General features: G+C 40.5%; 1 protein-coding gene across 1 annotated transcript in view; it reads right to left on the bottom strand.

The window, feature by feature from the left end:
* Positions 1-433: 433 nt before the first annotated feature.
* The window catches only part of LOC128746168 (uncharacterized), a 58,798-nt gene continuing 36,925 nt past the window's right edge, over positions 434-22,306 (bottom strand). Inside the window, exon 10 of the mRNA XM_053843211.1 lies at positions 434-654. Within this exon, the coding sequence (XP_053699186.1) occupies positions 434-654 (221 nt within the window). The remainder of the gene's footprint in view (positions 655-22,306) is intronic.

Below are 22,306 nucleotides of genomic sequence, written 5' to 3'. Positions count from 1 at the left end.
ACAGAAAAACAACCCCTTATCCCACAGCAGCACCCTCTCCAGTGCAGTACCAGTACTCTGATTTCATTCCAAACCCGCTGACCGATGCGATGCGGAAAAAATCCTATTTTGAAACACTATTTGCATAAAGGATTTTCATCTCCCCGGAGGCCATGGTCACTACCAACCTACCTACCTTGCAAATCGTCTCGGATTCCAGGAAGTCCTCCAACCTCTGCATTTGTAGTCCTTTCGTATATTGTTTGGCTGGTTGTGCTTATTTCTCGTTCACATTGTTTTTCTTTGTTTGTTTTTCTCTCACTTAATCTTCCGCACTGTAGCACACTCCAGATAGCTGCTCTTGTGAAATTATTTTCTCAACAATTGATGAGACTGCGATTCGACGACGATGTGACAACGACAAGAATGATTGTTCTGGCAATGATGATGGCAATTACGACCGGGTCGATGAGGGGCGGGAAAACCACGTAGTGGCCGCTCGCCGATGGTAGAGATAGACTAGCGCCACCAGACCGCACTGGATCCCGAGCAGATTTCGGCACAGTCCCGCCGAGATGGCCTGGAAGTTCGAGGTTTGCACGGCGTCCGATTTGGCGTGCGCCAACGAACCGGTGGATGGCTCCGGGGACGTCAAATCATTCTGCTCGATGTCCACTGGAAAGAGGGGAAGCAAAAAAGAAATGACGTTAAGATGCTGTAAACTAAAACCGGAGTGATCTGAGCAAAAGATTGGATTGGATTAAAATGGTTTAAAATAATGAACGGAGAAAGAGATCACTTTTCACCAGATTAATATTCCGTTATTCGATTTTTTCATGAGTCGAGTTGTGTTGTCAATTCTCGTTAGTGTGGTGTGGTATCTTGTTAAAGAAAACTTACAATCCCTGAGATTGTCTGTTGGGAAGTGAAGTTTTTATACTGCAAGCTAAAATTCAAACAGATTTTTGTCACTTCAGATTCCATCTTTTACGTGCTTTTGCCACGAACTCACGCTTACGCTCTGTGAAAGAAACATCAAGACGATGTGATTCGAATCAAATTTCAAGGCTCTCAGCGAGTCTCAGCACCTCCTCGATGTGTTGGATTACCAGATTACTGTTGTTTCCTGAAGGTATTTTAATTTACTTTGCGGTAAAAAAATCTATTCGTGGAAAGTTTGAGTGATGGGAACATCAGCTCATGCAAACACTACTGATATTACGATGCAGGATGAAAATCAATTTTAAAAACTTTATTGTTTGTTAATTTCTAAAAAAATAGCACACAATTAGACCCATGAATACTCGCTATCTCTATATGAAGTCCATATAGAGTTAATTAAGTTTCGAATATTAAAGGAACAAATTGTACCTACATTCGTACCACTACGTCAAGCCCGTTTATGTTTATGTCGTGTGAGATAGACGTATTTTTATCAATTTTGTTATTATTTATAGTTCATCGCAGCATCAGATCTATAGAAATAACTCAAAGCATTATACACTTTGTCACAAATTACAACAGTTCAATCGATTTCTAAAAACATTAACACAGTAATACCTCGATATACATTCAAGTGTTTTTTTAGACGGTTTGTTTTGTCGGTTACTCAAAAACGGTGCAACTAAGGGACCATTTCCAAACTACGAGACGAACGTTGCGTCTCTCCCAAATGTATTGAGAAATAAACGAATGGTCCCTAAGCTAAGTCCTTGAGTGTAAAGCAACTTTATTATTATTATAGAGTTTTGGCACTTGCTGGAAACTTTCACTTACCCTCGGGCTTCTTTATGCCAAGAGGGGCTAGGCTCTCTGGTTCTCATTATCATTTTTGTGGTTAACGTCTGCTCCAGTTGTATTTAGTTGTGGTGTTTCAGGAACCTCCTCGTTATATTACAGATTCCAAGAACCACCGCTTTTTGGATATTGTCCAAATATCGTTGCAGTTCCAGCTCTTCCAGGGAACGTTGTAGACTACTGGGCACTGCTCCGGTGGCTGAGATGACCACCGGAACTATACGTGAGCCCTCAAGGTGCCATAACTGCTTTAACTCTTCGGTCAAGTCGTGGTACTTCGTTATTTTGGCCGAGAATGTTGACTGGATATTGCGCTCCAGCGGTACAGCGATGTCTATAAGGGTAACGTGCTTCCTCCTTTTGTCGTAGATCGCAACGTCGGGACGATTCTCACGTATAAGGATATCCGTAACAATCTTGCGATCCCAGTACAACTTTATGCAGCTATTTTCCAGAACCGGGCTGGGCTGAGTACCTAAGTGCCAAGTTATAGCGTACGTAACAGTTTACCTTTACTGCTTGAAGGCGAGTTGTTGGTGCACAATCTTGCCAATCGCATTGTGGATTCCAAGATAAGCCGTTCCGGTTATAACAGATCTTGCAGAAATGTCGGGAGTACAACGAGCCCACGCATTAGATCTCTATTGATATCAAAGCAGCATACGATACAGTCAATCGAGACCAGCTATGGCAGATAATGCTCGAACACGGTTTTCCGGATAAACTAACGCGACGTAGTCATCCAGTTTTAACCACTTTCTGAATACTGGGTTCGCCGCAAAGACGCGCGAGCTCGTGGTTCATTCTTCGCCTTCATACACCGTTCTCTTGCACTCCACCAAAGATGGTTCTTAGCATCCACCGTTCGAAAACTTCGAGTGCTCGTAGGTCCTCTTCTAGTAGTGTCCATGTTTCCGGTCAAATTAGCGTTTTGTGCAGTGTGTATTTTGTACGGGAGCTCAGATTGTTCGACCGCAAGTGTTGGTGGAGTCCATAGTAGGTCCGACTTTCGCTGATAATACGCCATGAAAGAAAGAGGCTCAAAAGAAACAAACGCGCGCCTCCCACGGATCGTTAACGGCGACGAACTACAAGTGGTAGATGAATTCATGTATTTGGAATCACTGGTGACCGCGAACAACAACTCTAGTAAGGAGATCCTGCGGTGCATTCAACGATGAAGAAGTATACGCCGTCGTACGAAGTAAGGTACAATGTACAATGTAGACAATGTACAAAACCCTTATAAAACGGGTAGTTTTTTATGAACTTGAAGCTGTGACGCTGCTTACGGAGGACATATGCACCCTTGCCACAGAGAACAGACTAACAGGTAATTGACATAAAGTGTGTAAAAGGTTTTTATGTAATCAACGAGTAATCCTTCGATGGAGCACCCCTCGAGCAGTAAGTGGCAAACTAAAACTTGACGTCGCTGCCATCGCTGCTATGTAACTCCAGCACAAAGTAATATTGATAAAGGTGCATGCATATTTTTTGATGCGTTTGGCAAACTATTTCTGGAGGGCGCCACCGGCAGATTTTACACACACAAAATCGATTACGTTCTTCGAGCCTATTAATCTGCTCTCTGTGCCCTTGCTGTGTTCAAGCGTTGCTGCGAAAAATATTTGGTGGTGTACAACTGAAAGCGAAGAACAGTGCTTAGAAATCTCATATTCAATTTATGCAATACGCCTGAGTTGATGCAGTATACTGCTGATTATTTGCTGTTTTTAGGACAGATGAAGTGAACTTAGCATTGCCAGCCTGAAACCAACGATTCGAGTGAATCACTTGCAGGTCAGGTCTTGGTCGATTTTAAAAAGCAGACAGTTTAAAAAACTAAAATTTGAGAACTAAAATATCAGTTAAAAGCAAGAAAATGGACATTCAGCACTTCAATCCATGAATGAATTGCTTTTAAGAACAGAAAAAAGACTATGACAAATATTGTCAGCAGTCCAGTAGTCATGTCCATGGGCTGACAGATGAAAGAATACTACCAGAACTGTTAATTTTTTCGGGCACTGGCGGAGATTTGCAGGGGCGTATGAATCACGAGCTACAGGCAATGTTTTGTGGAGATTCTGATCGTACAACTGGCGAAAGCCGGTAGGCTATGGTGGGCACGTAGTAAGCATGCCGGACGACAGTGCGACGACAACAGTTTTTTTTTAACAATCCCACCGGCGCCAGGAGCACAACGTGCCAGATGGAACGACCAGGTCGAAAGTAACTTGCGACTTCTGTGACGACTGCGAAATTGGCGACGAGTGGCCCAAGATCTAGTTGAATGGAGACGACTGCTTGAAACAGCACGAGCCACCCCGGCTCTATGCTGCTGAGCACGACGACGAGGACGATGTAGTGCCTATTGAATGCCGAGTCTCCAATAGGATCTACTGTACGGAATTCACATTTTATCATCTTTGGCCTTCACACCGCCGCTTTCCTAAATGACTGCAAACTTATTTTCAAATTTATTTATTTTTTGTTTTGTACACCTACCTATACCTTTTTCCACGGGACAGTTACAGTTTTTATTAGATAGACTTTTATTCCTTAAATATGCCCATTTTGAAATATGTAGGAGTCTTGTAGGTCATACAAATATCTATCTACGAAAGAAATCTCATCAATTTGCGAGATGGGCTTTTTTAAATATCGAATTTAAGTCTTTAAAAGGTTTTTTTCCTCAGTGTAGAAATGATTTTTATTTTTTTCAGTATTTTTTATGAAAATTCAGAAAATTTTGTAAAAATCCGGAAAAAGTTTTTGTTAGAAAAATTATCTATTTCCAAAAAAAAATATTAATTTCTGAGATGACCTCTATTGAAAAATCGATTTTTAGTTTTTAAAATGCTTTTTTCTCAGTGTAGAAATGATTTTTATATTTTACAGTATTTTTTAATGAAAATTCAGAAGATTTTCTAAAAGTCACCAATAGATCAGTTTTTTGTAGGTGCAGGTGTAGTTTTCGAAAATATTTGAATACCTTTTTTCCGGAAAGAACTTAAAAAGTTGTTGTTAGAAAAACTTTTTTCCCTGCCCATTTTGCAATATATGGAAGAATTGTAGGCCATATAATTATCTATTTTTAAAAACAATTCATCGATTTCTGAGATGGTCTTTTTTGGAAAATCGATTTTTAGTTTTTAAAATGCTTTTTTCTCAGGTCAGAAATTAATTTTTCTTTTTTTCAGTATTTTTTATGAAAATTCAGAAGATTTTCTAAGTCACCCATAGATCATTTTTGCAGGTCTTATAGTCTTCGAGTTATTTCTATACCTATAAAAAAGGATTTCTGTCTGTCTGTCTGTCTGTCTGTCTGTCCATATGTTCCTTATAGAATCGAAAACTACTGAACCGATCGGCGCGAAAATTTGCATGTAGAGGTTTTTGGGGCTAGGGGAGATTCTCTCGATGGCAAAAGACCCCTCCCCCCACTAAGAGGGGGGGCTCCCATACAAACCTATGCCTATAAGAATGGATTTCTGTCTGCTCTATGCTCCTTATAGAATCGAAAACGACCGAACCGATCGGAGTGAAAATTTGCATGTAGGGGTTTTTGGTGCCAGGAAAGGTTCTTATGATGGTTAGAGATCCCTCCCCCCACTAAGACGGGAGGCTCCAATACAAATATACACATATAAAAATGGCTTTCTGTCTGTCTGCCCGAATGTTCGTTATAGAATCGAAAACTACTGAACCGATCGGCGTGAAAATTTGAATATAGGGGTTTTTGGGGCCAGGGAAGGTTCTTATGATGGTTAGAGACCCCTCCCTACACTAAGAGGGGGGACTCCCATACAAATGAAACACAAATTTCTGCATAACGCGAGAACTGATCAAGCCAATGAAACAAAATTTTACATGTGGGTGTGTTTGGAGGCAGGAAATTTTTCTATGGTGAATTAAGGCCCCCCCCCACTTTGGAAGGGGGGCTCCCATACAAATGAAATACAAATTTTCTCATAACTCAAGAACTAATTAATCAAATGGAACCATATTTGGCATGTGGGTGTTTTTGGAGGGATGAATTTTTTCTACGATGAATTAGGACCCCTTACTTTTTTAGCCATACAAATGAAATACAAATTTCCTCATAACTCGAGCACTAATCAAGCAAATGGAACAAAATTTGACATGTGGGGGGTTTTGGAGGCATGAATTTTTTTAATGATGGTTTGAGACCCCTCACCCTTGTGGTAGGGGGATAAAGACTCTCATACAAATCAAACAGAAATTTTTGCGTAACTCAAAAACTAATCAAACTCGAGAAATTTTAGACTCATAAAACATTAATCAATAACAAGACTACCAAAAACTATCAATAGTAACATTAGATAATTCAACGCGAGTCGGCCATAGGCCACGAGTGTTGCCGGCGACCTGCCGTCGAAAGCGCCGGCCACTGCGGGGGCAGCCCCCCGTAGAGATCATCTCTATCTAGGTTTATTTATTTTCCTAGATCTACTGACCTCTATTACTTTCCTTCAGTTGGGTCACCCCTGCGAAATGGTACTTTCTACGAAAAGATTTTCCGTAAAATGGTAAATCCCGCGTAAGGTTTTTCGCGACATGGTATTCTGCGAACCTTTATATTTCGCGTTATGGTCAACCGAGAATTCGTGTCCTACTGTACTTCTAGATCCATAAATAATAAAAAATGGATTCAAATATCAATTACTTCCAGTAGAGAGTTTTGTAACCTTCTCTTGTATTTTGTTTTCGAGAGCTTCCTGCTGATATAGCAGTTTCGATAGATAGAAGATTTTGAGACAATCTATTTCGTTTTTTATCTAATAATGTCACAAATATTGATTCGGTTAGTAACTATCACTATGTCAACCATGCAGTGCGTCTGAAGCATTGTTCGACTCGTTCTACTAAAAAGGTTTCCGATATCCGCAATCCTTCGTAAGAAAACTTTCATTAATATTTAATTTTTTGATTACTTGACTAAATAACGAATTATGAACACGAAACACGCATTTCTTCTGTTTTTGTCAACAAATTAACGGTATCAACTGCCAAAAAACCAACAAAATGTCCAAAGTTCGCTTCACCCATCATTAGCCTCATAATAAAACAAGAAAAAAAAACTTTCCACAAACATCAACTGACGCGTATTGGCCGACGAACGTCAATGACTAATTGCCGTTAATAACTCAAAACAAAGCGCCATTGGCATACGCCATGACACGACTCCCAAGTAGGTACATAGTAACGAACGATCCATTTTCGACTGTAATTGAAAATTCAACGCGAAATTTACTCTGCCAATAGCGAGCGGCACAGGAAATATTGGGTGCACTCCATCAATGTTTCCGCCGCAATACGTCGCCCACCCACATTTTTCCCGTTCCCCTTCTTGGTACGTCGATACGACGATCCTGCCACCGATATCAGACATTCCGTATCAGCTAAATTGTCACCCGACCAAACAATACTGTCTCCGTCGACTAAACGGAAGTAGTCAATGATTAACGACAATGTCGGGTGGCAACAGGGACTGATGCACGGTGTTTTTACCACGGGCGTACATTCGCTAGGGAGCGAGTGGGGAGTTTGTTTTTCTTCGTAATTGAACGTGATAGATTTGATTGTTGGTTTGAAAAGTTTGTGCCAAAAGTTGTGGCAGGAAACGATCTGCAAATATACTAGGTAATCAGCGAATGACTGGCGAAACACGACTCTCATCATGTGCGGTGAACTTTCGCCGCCAGGTTGGGGAACTGCAGTGGAAAAACCAAGTTAATTCATCTCGGCATTAAATTTCAGTGAAGTTAAGCAGTGGGACGACGACCAAGTGAAACGTTTCTCATTACATTAGCAGCTATTAGCAGGGGCATATACACTTGCCATCCGGGGGATTGCTGTCACTCTGTCAGTTTTTCCTGGGCACACAAATAGAAACGAAATACACTGGCGTACAAGTTTTCCACCGGCGCAGCAGCGCCAGCGTGTCAGTTGCACTCAGCACAACTGAACTTCATTGTCCTCCGGTACTTTTCACCAGCCAGCATAAGCGCAGCTTCACTTCAATGCGGGCACCAGGGAGAGGTATATTACCAAGAAGGAAAGGTCGCCATTGCTCGTTTTGTCGCTAGGACTTTTATGTGACACAAATTTTCTTTTCTATGTTTTTTTACACTGCGAAGTACATGTTACTTGCACATGTGTATGTGTGTGAACGTATATGCGAAACAAACTGTCCGATTTAAGTTCCATGGCGTGGCTCGGATGTGATGTGATGCAGTGTGGTGTATTCCCACTGGAGAAAGCTCAAAAGCAGTGCCGGCGAGGCGAGGTTCTCATCTCTTGGCTATGATGATGGCCGCCGTTGTTGGTGTTGCTGTCAGCTGGAGACCAAGCCAGTGAGTTTGCCTTTTCGGGTGGTAATACTTGCTGAGTAACATATTTATTTAAATGGCAGCCAACGGTAATGATGGTGTTTTTATGCTGTTTTTGACTGCCAGTGCTCGGGTATGTCGGTGGTTTGTACGACAAGTGCACATTCGAAGTTAGAAAACATGTCAATAAAGTTTGTGCGAACGAGGTTGTAAACAAGCAGCTGCGCAGTGCATTTCCGCATGGTGAGTTGATAGTTTTTGTAGTTGTACGTTTCAACAGGTTTCAGCATTCTAATAAGTATTGAAATAATTGCAAAGGTTTTGCTACACTTTGCCAGCTCTGGGAAGTTTCGAGCCACGAAATAGAAAATTTGATTCTCTTAGTTGCAAGTTGCAAGTTTCCGTTCGTAAGCGAGAAAATAGTTTGATAGTCACAACCAGCTTGTTGGTAGATTTTCGCTGCAAGGCACATAGTTTTATGCAAGTAATTGATTGAAAATTCTCTGCCTAAGATTTTCCCCCAATATCAATGTCAATGTTAGCTAGAAGGACGTTGAGCACCGGAAACAGTTAGAAACGAAGAAAATACTAGCGGTAAGAAGTACACTAGCTTTGTGACAGTGAATTGTGAGTACTTTTCAGTAATCCAGTAATAAATTTCATGTTGTTATTTTTAAATTATATCTAAAAGCTCATCAATACTTGACCGGATTCTTCCTCGTGGCAATGCTGCTTAATTTTTCCAAGCTCTTTTTCCTCTCCATTCTCTTTTAATTCGCCCGCTCTCCGGGTCAGAAACTGTCGTGAGCCGCTCCAAACCTGGAGTGTTGGCGCTCACTAGGTTAAAGAAAGCAATTAAGGAAAAAAGCTATACGCGTACAGAGATACCATATCGCTTAAGGGCCAAACGTGCATAAACCCGTCTGTCAGCGCTGTTTTGAGAGTTTCCCCACGGATTAACTGTCAAATTGGCGCTGCACTCTGTTTAGCCCTTTAGGTCGTTTAGATGGTTGTCGAGAAGTACCCATTTAACCAACGATCTTGGACAGCGCCAGCATGTTATTGTAGGTATTGGAAACTATAGTTACTATATATATAGTTCGGCGGATAGAAAACCAGGCGAATTGGCATCCCTGATTTATGAAATTAAATTTGAAATTATGGTGAAATGTGCAGGTTTTTACGAAAAATAATTACTGGCGGGTGTTGAAAATGACTAGTTCTATGCATATAAAGTGTGTTTTTTTAACATTACTCCTGCATTTTGGATTTTGAAAAGCTTTTGGCTCCGCTTTTGACGTTTATTTGGCTCCCGATTTTCTATCCGCCGAACTATATATATAGTAACTATATTGGAAACTGCTTCGGAACATATTTCCTCCGTCCACTGACGGTTCTAGTGGTTCTTCAGTACCAATAGAAACGCTAAGTATAAAGTGGTTTGGAGTTAATGCGTCGGGGTTGATTGGCGTTCGGGGAATGTAAACAAGTGGTACCGCTTTTATCAACACCTTTATTTAAATTTTCGTAGTTTACAAAATCTCATCGGTTAATTTGCGTACGTCATTCGACGACGTCATTGCTTTTTTAACACCGTGTACCATTCTCTCCCACGCTCCGCCTATATTGTATACAGTCGTCGCCCAGCAAACCAGGTATCGTATATTCATGTCTAGATTTAATCTTATATAAATGGATATCACATCGGACTCGTATAAATGTACACATGTTGTAAGCACATTGTGTAAATTTCATCGTATGTAATGTACACGATGATTGATATACGAATTAAAAGTAAAAATCGTAAATAGGTCGAAAGATAATCGGGCAATGCTCAGCGAATATCGCATATGACGATTTCTTAAATTTAGTTACCAACAATGGCTATCATGAAGATGTAATCGTATTTAATTACAGTTTTCATCGGATTATGTTTTGCGAAATGTCTTATATGACATCGTTTTAGATTTATATACAAGCAGTGATAATCATGAGATTCTAGGTGCATTAAAATATGATTGGCATCAAAACACGTTCAAATTTGTTGTTATTTCTTTACAACAAAAACAACAAAATAGAGAGATTTCAAGGATACGTTCTGAATGCAGATTGGTCAACCAAAAAAATTAACGGTTTCTTCGCTTTTATTTTAAATTTAAATATCTATTTATTTCTTTTGTTAAAATTGAACTTATTTTTATTGTGGCGGAATATTCAAAAAACTATTATCTGGTTTTACTACTTTTACAATTATCTTTTTAACTATTTTAAAAATGTTAATAATTCAAATAAGCCTGCCTAAATATTAAGCAGCAAGCATATAATGATTAAGTCATACTGACAAGACAATAAAAGATCTTTTTGAAAAAGCACTCTTGGGGGGGGGGGGGTTGATTGTTTTTTGTCGTATTAAAACCACGTAACGTAACGTTTTAAAAATGTTAAAAATAGAAACTCATAATTTTTTTGATATTTCTCTGACAGGTGATCTTGATCTTGACAGGTGAACGAACGGAAATCTTAAAATTTACCAAAGAGAGTATTTCTCAGAACTGGGCAAGTCTAGATTATAATCCATTACGCTAATCTAAATGCCTTAATATCAGTGCATCTTATGGCTTTTCAGAAGAAATGCAAATGTTAAGTGGAATTGGAAAAAGACATTCAGCATCAAACTGGTACAGTAAAAAATAATGTTTGATGCTTATTGTTGTAAGCAATTTTGAGCTGTGCTATAGCATATAATTGTTCAGCATTCTATTTTAAATAACTTTTAATTTCTTTTTAAGAGCTTCTGAAATAACAGACATCATTTTTGTACTTGAGCTTTAATAATATTTTACTTTTTTTTACTTTAAATAACCCTCCACTATCCCCCACACCAAAGAGCTCAAATGAGCTCCCTGGTAATGGGCGCAACTATCTCAACTCAAACTGCGCAGCAAACAAAATAATAAAAACAAACTTAATAAACTAACATTAATGAGTTGAGAAACAAAAGCAAAGAAAGGGTGTGATGTCCCAGTGGAAACAAATTTCCTTTTAAGGGACTCACTGAATTACAAAACGTACATATATTTAAAAAATAATAATAATAATTGTAATAATAATAATAATAATAATTATCTCCATGTAATCAAATATGAATATGCATATAACGTATTCTAATGTATATTTAGAACAATCTGTACCACGGAATGCTAACAAAGGTACTGCATATCATTCCATGAAGCCAGCATTATTATCATTAAAATGAACGATCAAATGCAAACTTATATACGACACTGCAATTCAGTCACAATTGACACAAACTCGTATGTCGGATGAGAATAAATCAAATCCGTACTTACATGTTCAATGCATCAGATAAGATCTCATTGCTTACATGTACGATGACTTCGGTTTAAGATGTGCAAAAATATCATTGAGGTACTGATGTACCAGTAGCTTAAAGATAATGAATCAATACTGCGGTACGGGGGTTCTTGGTTCTAAACCAGGTGAGTACAGCTTGTTTTTAAATGATATAGACAAAAAAGTTAAATATTGTGACAGGTCGATAATATCTGGAAGTTTATGAAAAAAAGCTTTCTGCAAAGCTTTTACTTTTTTGTCTCATTAACTTTCAGGGCGAATATTTGGCTATAAATAGCCAGGGCGAATATTTAGCGAAAATAGCCTGCTCTGTATGCAATTTTTGACATTTGCCATTTATCACATGGTGGAAAGGCGAAGGGTAGAGTAGAAATATTATCGTAACTGTGTCGAAATGCAATCCAGTCAATCGGCTCAGTCGTATAAATTGTTTTGTTTTGTCGGCATTTCAATTATTCTGAAGAACTAAATCATGTATATCGCCTCCACTTTGGCATGTATATGCCGTTTCTGCGCATGATATATGATTTGATAGACCTTATATGCTGACGTTTATCTCATTTAGAATTAAGTTATACAGACCAAAATGTTTGCTGGGCGGTGAATGTTTCCTTCACTGTCTACTTTAGTACCTTGTGATTAGGGCTGATTCCTCTTCGGTATAAAAAAAGGGACGAAAAAATTCACACTTCACTCAGTCGCGCTTTATTCTGGTTCGTTTTGTTTTAACTTTTCTCTTTGTTACTGACAGCGATTGTTGAACAACCTGCACAATGTTCTACTCATTGAGGAGAAAACTGAGCAACAAAATATTGGTCCACTTTTTGGCTGCCCATAATATAGACACAAAAAACTGTTTTGACTTCCCGCAGCGGTCACAGTGCAAAAAATGTTGCATATGACGAAAGTGGGTGATAGATATGGCAATTTGGAATTCCCGTGCAGTTACTTTTTCGCTCAATGAGAAACTAAAGTTTGTTTATATTTCTCTGTATTTTTGCACGGTTTCTCTTTGTATGGAAGTATTTCTCATTTGTGGCAGTAGTTCAGCTCATTGTGTTCAACAAAAAGAAAGTTGCACTTCTTGCACAATGAGTGAGGAAATGGTAAGCCTGGCTACCAGGAATCCCGTATGAGAATCCAAATGAAAGTCCCTAGGATACCTATAACTCGGTAAAGGAATCCTCTTTACTATGAAATAGGAATCCTCGGAACTCTGAAACAGGGATCCAGCAAGCGTTGTAGACATCCTTTTCAGCATCTTGTTCGACAGTACCACCCCCATGATTCTCCTCGTCTTACAGCACCATGCTTTATTTCAAGGCTGGGCAAGCGGGACTGGTACCGAATGGTCGAAACATAAATAATCGAATTTAGTATTTTTTTCCGTAAATAGGCACCTACTTTAGCTGCCTATTATAGCTTCGAGGTACGATGCTGGTCTAACAAGCCAGTCGTCGTATGTTCGAATCTCGGCTAGGCGGTGCTTGCTAGTTAGTGTCAGTAGGATTGTTGCACTGGCCCCGTAATTTTCCTGTACTCTAACAGCCGGCTGCGAAGTCTGTCGATAAAGAAGGGTAATGTCTAAAGACGGTATAAACCCATGGCTTTGCTTTTTGCTTTAGCTGCCAGCAGGGGCCTATTAACGGAAAAAAATACTTGTAAAAACGGTAAAATTTATGCTTCAAATCCATTTTTAAAGCAAATAAAGCAACATATGATATATACACCTAGTAGTACACCAGATAGTTACGTATTTTGATAGTATCCAAAAGTTTGTAGAACATGTCGAACCTGTTAGATGAGGTTTTGTGTACAAAAAGTTTAAAAAACTGATTTTAAGGGGGCCACGACAGAAAGTCAATTATATCTCGCAAACCATATGATGCTGATACTTAGTATCTTCGGCAAAGTTTAATGAAATTTAAAGTTATACAACTTTGCCGAACACATGACCATGACCATTTAGTTCCTATAAAAAATTAATTTTTTCATATTTGTTATCCCCTTAATATCTAGTTATATGGAAATGTCATTAGATGCAGAATACTTTTTTCTGAAACTTCTCCTAAGTCACTTCAGCTCAAAAACGTCAGGAAAAGCGAGAAAAGACTTTTGACTACCTTTTTTGTCCAGAATGGTCCCACTGTGCGCCGTCGTTTAGCGCTTAATAAAAGCGCAACTGCGTCAGCAAAATTTTCGACGATCATTTTGTGAGCATTTACACGTTTTAAGTGATTTTTTTTTGTTTATTTAGCGTGTCAGTAGTAAATGTGTCCTAAATGATTCAGGGCGATAAGGCCACAGGTCACGAGTGTTCGCCGGTAACTCGCCGTCAAAAATGCCGGCCACTGCAGGGGCGCCCCTAGGAAAATGCCTGCACCACTTCTATTTAGATGCATATATTTTTCTTAGTTTTACTGACTAGTAAGGACTAGCCTTTAATTGAGTCCGAACGAGCGGCAGCATAACTCAGCATTTGTGCAGGTTTCGGCCTTTTGGTCATTCGTGTTTCGGTCATTTGTGATTAAGTCATTAGATCTATTATACCATTTGTTATTTCGGTCATCTGTGTTTTGACCATTCGTGAGTATCCTCGCAAGAGACTTCTAGAAGATAAAGATCGAGTTTGTAGGCATTCAGGAAGTGCGACGGACAAAGATGGCAGAATGTAAGTTTCACGCAGCTTAGTACAGGCACGATATTCAAGTTTCTCTACATATCGTCGTCGTCGACGTCGTTAGCAGGGTTGTCGAAGAGAATTGTTTTCATAGCACTGTCATCCGGCATCCTGACGACGTTATAACTTAAATTCGTTGATTTTTTCGGGTCCTTACGACGCGTCCGGCTCACCGAAGAATACCGACTTTCGTCAGATACGATGGGAAACTCTCCAAGCAGTGTCTGTAACTCGTGATCCATTCGCCTCCGCCACTCTCCACTCGCAGTTCGCCAAATATCGTTCGCAGCACCTTCCGCTCGAACATGGCAACCTCGGTGCTAAGAGTGGAAATCTCAAGTACAGAGCTTGAAAAAACTATTTAAGCATATCCACGAGAGGGAATTTGGCCAAGTATCGACGAGTGCGGAATGAGTTGACCATGATCCGGAGGAGGAAAAAGCGTCAAAAGGCGGACAGAGATCGTGAGGAATTGGAGTAACTATTCCAGGCTAATGTCACGTGCAAGTTTTATGAGAAGGTAAACTAAACTCGTAAGGGCTACACACCTAAACCTGACATGCATAGAGACGACGGCGGGGATCTAATCACAAACGAGAACGAGGTGGTCGACAGGTGGAAGCAGTACTGCAAAGGAGACACAACGGAAATTAACCTCGGAGTGCCTACAAATGACAATAGCCAGCGTGCCTGCTCCCGATCCGAAGATCGAAGAGATCCGGCAAGAAATTCGTCAGCTAAAGAATAATAGAGTCGCCGGATTTTGTTGCGTCGTCTTTCCCCAATAGCAAGAGAATTCGTAGGGCAGTATAAGGCGGGCTTTATGGGGTCCCGTGCTACTACGGATCAAATTTTAACTCTCTGACATATCGTCCAGAAATGCCGACAGTACAACGTGCTCACGCATCATGCTTTCGTGGATTTCAGCGCAGCATACGATTCAGTTGAACAAGAACAGCTATGGCAGATAATGCACGAGTACGGTTTTCCGGACAACCTGACGCGGCTGATCAAAACTACTCTGGAGCGAGTGATGTGCTACGTGCGCGTTTCAGGGACACTCGAGTCCTTTCGAATCGCGCAGAGGGTTGCGCCAAGGGGATGGACTGTCCTGTATGTTATTCAATATCGCTATTGAAGGTGTGATCCGACGAGCGCGCATCGAGACGAGAGGAACGATCTTCAGCAATCGTAGCCAGCTCCTAGCCTTCGCAGATGACCTCGACATCATTACTAGAAACCTTGGAACGGCGGAGGCAATCTACGTCAGACTAAAAACGGAGGCTAGAAGGATAGGGTTACACTTCAATGCGTCGAAAATTAAATACAGCAGTCCCCCGAATAACGCGGTTTCGAATACGAACGTTTCCAATAAGGACGGTCTCGAGTAATTCCATTAACACGGTCGATCGTCCTTATTGGAATCTACGTAGCATATAGGAATTGACTTAATTGGTTCCAACTTGGAATAACTCGTGATCCTGACTGTATAGAAGGTTGGTGTCTTTGACAGAGTTATTCAGTACATCAACGGGTTTTCATTGGATTATAGTATTGTGGAATTGTCTCACTACGTGGCGCTAGCGTATATGTAACACTCTCATACAAGCAGTATCTTGCGCTGCTGACTACCTAGAAAGTTGCGGTCTTCGGGAAGGTTACTCAAATGACTGCCAACTTCAAGATGGTATGCAAAATAGCGCAGAGCTGACTTACTACGTGGCGCTACTGTCTATGTGATTTGTTTATACAGGCTGTATCTTGCGCTGCTAACTATCTTCGGGAAGGTTACTCAAATGACTGCCAACTTCAAGGTGGTATGCAAAATAGCGCATAGCTGACTTACTACGTGGCGCTAGTTTATATGTGATATTCTTATACAAGCTGTATCTTGCGCTGCTGACTATCTAGCAGGTTGCGGTCTTCGGGAAGGTTACTCAAATGACTGATACCTTCAAGGTGGTATGGAAAATAATGCAGAATTGACTCAACGGACGGCGCTCGTGTATTTGCGATTTTTTGTGTTTGCCATAACTCATGATTTTGGTAAAGTACAAGAAGTTGCTTTCTTCAAAAAGCTTGTTTAAGTGACAGTGGTTATTTAACTAGTTGGAAAATTAGCTAATATTTTGCTCGTTATTTAACACAATGGTGGTCTAAAATTCTCTGCACGCCGCCGCACAAAGCTGTCGATATACAAAACGCTAATCAGACCGGTAGTCCTCTACGGACTTGAGACAGTAACTTTGCTTACGGAGGTCATACGTGCACGTGCGGTATTTGAACGAAAGGTGTTGCGGACTATTTTTGGCGAAGTACAAACGGAAAACGGAGAGTGGCGGAGGCGTATGAATCACGAGCTATAGGCACTGCTTGGAGAGATTCCCATCGTACACCTGGCGAAAGTTGGAAGATTACGGTGGGCCGGCCACGTCGCAAGGATGCCGGACGACTGTGCAGTGAAATCCGTTCTCTTCAAGAACCCCACCGGCACCAGGAATATAGCGGCTCAACGTGCTAGATGGCTCGACCAGGTTGAAGCCGACTTGCGTGTGTCGAGACGCGCAACGAATTGGCGATGAGTACAATGGAGAGGAATTCTTGATCCGGTAAGACCAAAAGCCACCCCGGCTCTCAGCTGGTAACGTAGTAGTTAGCCAGGTGGAAAGAATACTTCCAGACGTTGTTGAATGGAGAGGTGAACACAGAAATCAGCAGGAGCAGTATACAAATTATTAGCGATGGCCAATCTGTAGAGTAACTAATACAGGAGGAGGTTAAGAAGGCAATCTGTGTGCTGAAAAACGGTAAGGCTGCTGGGAAGGACGGTATTTCGGCTAAATTTATAAAAGCGGAGAGCGCGCAGCTGTATGAGGCAATACACCGGATCATTGTCTGGATATGCTTTACCGTCGCTACAAAAGTTAAGTAAGAATAAATGCTTAATGCGAGAAATGTAGATTCAGGCAAACTGAAAATTCTTGATATTAGGCCAAAAATATAGACTTAGCGAAGGTGAGAGTCGAACCCACAGCTCCCAATCTCTAGTTGAGCGTGTTGTTTAACCAATTACACAACTAAACCGTCTATACTCTGTGGTCTTATATCAAGGTTTTGTTATGACGCATGCCTGATTCTATCATTCATTCGCATATTTATCCAACGCGAATATATTATTGAGACTGTATTTGTTGCAACTGCACAGATTGATAGATAGATAGACAGTGTTACCAGGTCGATTGCCCATTTTCCCGCTGCCCAGAGCTTGATTTCCCGCTGAAATCCCGCTGGCCAGGATCAATTTCCCGCTAGAAATCCCGCTGAATCGAAAGTCATATTATTCTTTCGTTTCTGGTGCAGAATAAAAAAAAATATTTCAGTAAGGCTTGCATTTGAAATTAGGATGATCTGCTGAAATTGAGAGGTTGCAATTGAATGAACATTATGCAAATTTACTGCATTCATGTTGACGAAGTTTTTGGATTCAGGAAACAGAAAACGAAATATTCTGTTATCCCTTATATAATGACAGTTTACTGCGAAATTTCGCAAGAATTATAAGATTAAGGAGTTTGAGAATACAGGCGAAAATTTCGAAAGAAGCTTTTAGCACAAATTCTTTTTCTGTGTCTAGCTATGATAAAAATCATGCAAAATTTCAGCAACGCTGGCAAATGGTTATGGTTTTTGGTGACAAAAGAAGATATGTTGCAATCTTTAGAAGCACCCAATAATCAAAAATATCTATAAAGCGCATCGGCTCTTTGTTCTCGCCTTTATTTTGTTTTAGCCGATTTGTTTTGGTTTTGTTATCATACAAATGGGTATATAGCAAATTATGGGCCCTATTCTGTAAGTCACGTCAAGTGTCACTTTGCTCGAATAGTCCACTTTTGGTATTATGTAAGTCACACGCGACCCAATTTTGTCAAGTAAGACGACTAAGTCCATCGCCAAAAAGCTAGTGACTAAACGGTTAGCAAATGACGCCAGAGTTAGCTTTGTTTTGATCGTGCATTGAGCCGCTATGTTGCCCGTTCTTCTTGCACTCGACACACGACAGTGACTGAGCCGAGCCGAGTTTCTCGACGTGACTTACAGAATAGGGCCCTATGATATATATAGATACATAAGTGTTGTTTTGTTTCCAATTCATGAATCAGTTGGATTTTGCCATTGGCAACGAATTAGTGCAAAACGGATTGGTTTGGTGGGCTTCTTTTTCAGTAAGTTCTAATGAGTATTTGTCAGAACTATCCCATTTTAGGCAAAAACCACGGAATATTATAATCAACAGAATATACTGAACCATCTGCCAATGCATGAGCAGACATTAGAATGTCACTAAACGAAGTGTTTTGCTGTCAACCTCTCTTTCAGCACTCTTTTTGCCTACCAAATATCGCTAAATCGAGATCCCGCTAAAATCCCGCTGAGTTATTTAAGAAAACCGCTAGATTCCCGCTAGCCGCTGTTTGGTTATTAAGTCCCGCTGTCCGACTTGAAATCCCGCTAAATCTAGCGGGAAAACCGCTGATCTGGCAACGCTGTAGATAGATAGAGAGATAGAGAGATAGATAGCTATTCGGTTTGTGCTTAGCAACAATCAGTCGGTAACTGTCCGTGCCAGCGGTTACATGTAGTGTGAGGATCCACTACGTATTTTATTTTTTCTTTCTTTTTTCTAACGACGTGTATCAGTCGGCTTCACTTTTCTCGCTTCACTTTTCTTTTATTTTTTCTTTCTTTTTTCTAACGACGTGTATCAGTCGGCTTCACTTTTCTGCTGAGGAAGAATAAATGCTTAATGCGAGAAATGTAGATTGGTGTAATTGGTTAAACAACACGCTCAACTAGAGATTGGGAGCTGTGAGTTCGACTCTCACCTTCGCTAAGTCTATATTTTTGGCCTAATATCAAGAATTTTCAGTTTGCCTGAATCTACATTTCTCGCATTAAGCATTTATTCTTCCTCAACAGAAAAGCAAAGCCGACTGCTATACGTCGTTATAAAACAGAAAGAAAAAAGTTAAGTAAGTACTTGAAAAAATAAAAATTGACAGCCCTGCATGAAGGCGAATGTAAAAGGCATTCAGCGCATACAGTTTTACCCCTGCACTGGTAGTATTCTTTTTCTAACAGCCCAAGGACATGATTACTGAACTACTGACAGTGTTTGTCTCTTTCAGTTTTCTACTCTTCAAATTAATCAATTTTATTGCTCTTGATTGATATTGATATTTTAGATCTAAAAGTTTAGTTTTTAAACTGCCAGCTTTTTAAAATCAAGCAAAACCTATCTGAAGGAATTAACCCTTCTAAGGTCTACATCATTTTTAGTACCGCAAAATTCACTAAAATGGTCGTAACTTTTTTATCTTTCAATATTTTTTCACCAACTTTGAGGGATTTCTCGAAAATCTTTTCTATTTTCATAATATCTATAGATAATGGTCATATGGCTTATGGCCCCGGAGTTATTCCGGGCAAAACCTAAAAAGCTAAGAGGCCATATGACCGGTTCCGGCCCCGGGGAGAGTTTCTTTTCTGATTCAAGCACGGAACGGATTTCGAAGGAACTTGTACGGGGCCTGAAATCGACCATATGGCCTCTGAGAGACATGGGATGATCGCCAATCGCTATTTTGTCGAATGCTGATGTTTTTTGATATGCGGCACGACATACTTTACTGATGCTGAAATGTCCCTTTATGGGAACCGGTTCCGGATTCATAGTGTCCCCCCGGATCCGGATGGTGCGCGCCATGGCTCGTAACTGCAGCAAAGTAACTGAAATATCCACAGTCGATGATATATTTACAAAAATCAGCAGATTTCAAACAAATTTTAAATATTTGGCAACTTTATCTAAAAAAGCCAAGTCGCGGTCCCCCAAGGAACTCCGGGGCCATAAGCCATATGACCATTATCTATAGATATTATGAAAATAGAAAAGATTTTCGAGAAATCCCCCAAATTTGGTGAAAAAATATTGAAAGATAAAAAAGTTACGACCATTTTAGTGAATTTTGCGGTGCTAAAAATGATGTAGACCTTTTTTTCCATGTGTGGACTCATTACTGCGACCAGTATAGTTAATCTATTGTAATATCGCCCGGGTGTTTGCTGTATGACCTGCACTGCATTTCTTTTAGCTATAATAGCTATTGAGTGAGCGATATGCTTATTTTAAATTGTATGCGTGCTTGCGTGTATTGGGGTTTACCCTTCCTTCAAAGCTTGATCTACTTTACCCACTTATTCCTCGCTGCCAGCACTATCCCATTTTTTTTTCCATGTGTGGACTCATTACTGCGACCAGTATAGTTGATCTATTGTAATATCGCCCGGGTGTTTGCTGTATGACCTGCACTGCATTTCTTTTTGCTATAATCGCTATTGAATGAGCGATATGCTTATTTTAAATTGTATGCGTGCTTGCGTGTATTGGGGTTTACCCTTCCTTCAATGCTTGATCTACTTTACCCACTTATTCCTCGCTGCCAGCACTATCCCATATTATAGCCGTCCCTGGCGAGGACTCATTCGTACCTCTGACCCAGTACACTTAACTATAGGAGGGACATTTGCACTGTCAAGAGGCTTCAGAGGGTTAAATATAGAATACAGCACGAAGGAAGGGTAAATGGAGGGGCCTGAGAATAAACCCATGCTAAAAAGTCACTTGACATCGAATGGCTTGATTCTACTAAGATTCGAACCCACGACCACTCGCTTGTCAAAGCAGAATCGGTAACCTTGCGGCTACGGAGCCCCCCTGTAGACCTTAGAGGGGTTAATTAAAACTTCGGAGCAATGTTTTCGTTTATTGTAATTTCGTTTGTCGTTGTCGGCAGTTCAAAATGAATGAATGATTCACATTTGATTTCATGCATTATTGTCGAGAATGAATGAATGTAGAGAAAAATACGAGCATAAACGCAAGTGATTCGCTCCAATAGTTGGTTTCAGGTTGGCTGTATTAGAATTTGCTGAGCAGTATGTTGCACCAATTTAGAATATGAGATTACTGATGCAAGCAATTAACCTAACCAAGTACTTGTTAGTAGAAGGAACCATACGCGATAGAGCTCGCGTAGGCAACAGTGTTGTTGTCGACGGGGACAAGCTCGAGGTGGTAGGCGAATTTGTTTACTTCGGCTCGTTGCAAACGTCGTGCTTACAACGAACTCCTCAAGAGGAGCAGAAAATTGGGTAAAGAAGGGTCATTGAAGCAATGCTTATTAAGTATCTGTACCATTCCTTATAACTGGATTCGTACTGAGCTTGTGACTCGCACATAATGGTGAACCTTTTACGCCGTTCGATATTTAGGCATAACAACCGTTCTCACCTGCGACATCTATCTGTTGAACTATGTAACTATGTATCCCACTTGTTTTGGCACAGGTTTTGGTATACAAAAATTTGTGTTAATATCAGTATCGCAATTTAGCAAACTATAATATTCCAGCAATTCTTGAATTCGAACCAGTTGCGGCGGACGAAATGTTTAAAGCGCTTTAGCTGTCTTTTCATGTCATCTCTGCCAACCACAAACAAACGGAACCGACCACGCTGATGCAATGCTCAGCGGAGAGAAAAACAACACACAGGCACAGAAAAAGGCATTTCGTACGAACCGCCCAAGCGGAGAATCCGAGAGAAATAAACTAAAAGAAAATTTTCTTCAGAAAAGAAAAACGTTTTCTGCAGGACGCCCAGGACAGCGAGCGGGTCATCAGCGCACCGCACTACTGTCTGGCGGCGGCACCTGGGGTCCGTGGGACATTCCATGGGAGATGGTTGCCGGCTCGTAGTAACCGAATTGTACACTCACATTCTCCGGTTGTGATGCGATGTCGACCGGGACAAAAGCACTCCCGGTTGGATGGAACTGATGGCCATAATAACGATCATTATGATGATGGCAGCAAAGAAAAATCTAACCGGGAATTGAAGCGATTCTTTATAACAGTTTTCTTTTTGATGACAACACAGTGCACAGCAAGCTAGGAAATCTGAATGGAATCTGATTTTGTAGTGAAAGATATTCATTGTTTGTTTTCTTTTTCGAGTGAAACAATTCCGAGTAGTCGGACGTAAATAATAGATT

Source organism: Sabethes cyaneus, chromosome 1 (genome assembly GCF_943734655.1).
Source record: "Sabethes cyaneus chromosome 1, idSabCyanKW18_F2, whole genome shotgun sequence".
In the NCBI taxonomy this organism is placed as follows: domain Eukaryota; kingdom Metazoa; phylum Arthropoda; class Insecta; order Diptera; family Culicidae; genus Sabethes; species Sabethes cyaneus.
Note: the sequence above shows the minus strand (reverse complement) of the source record. Positions and strands in the feature narration are given on the sequence as shown.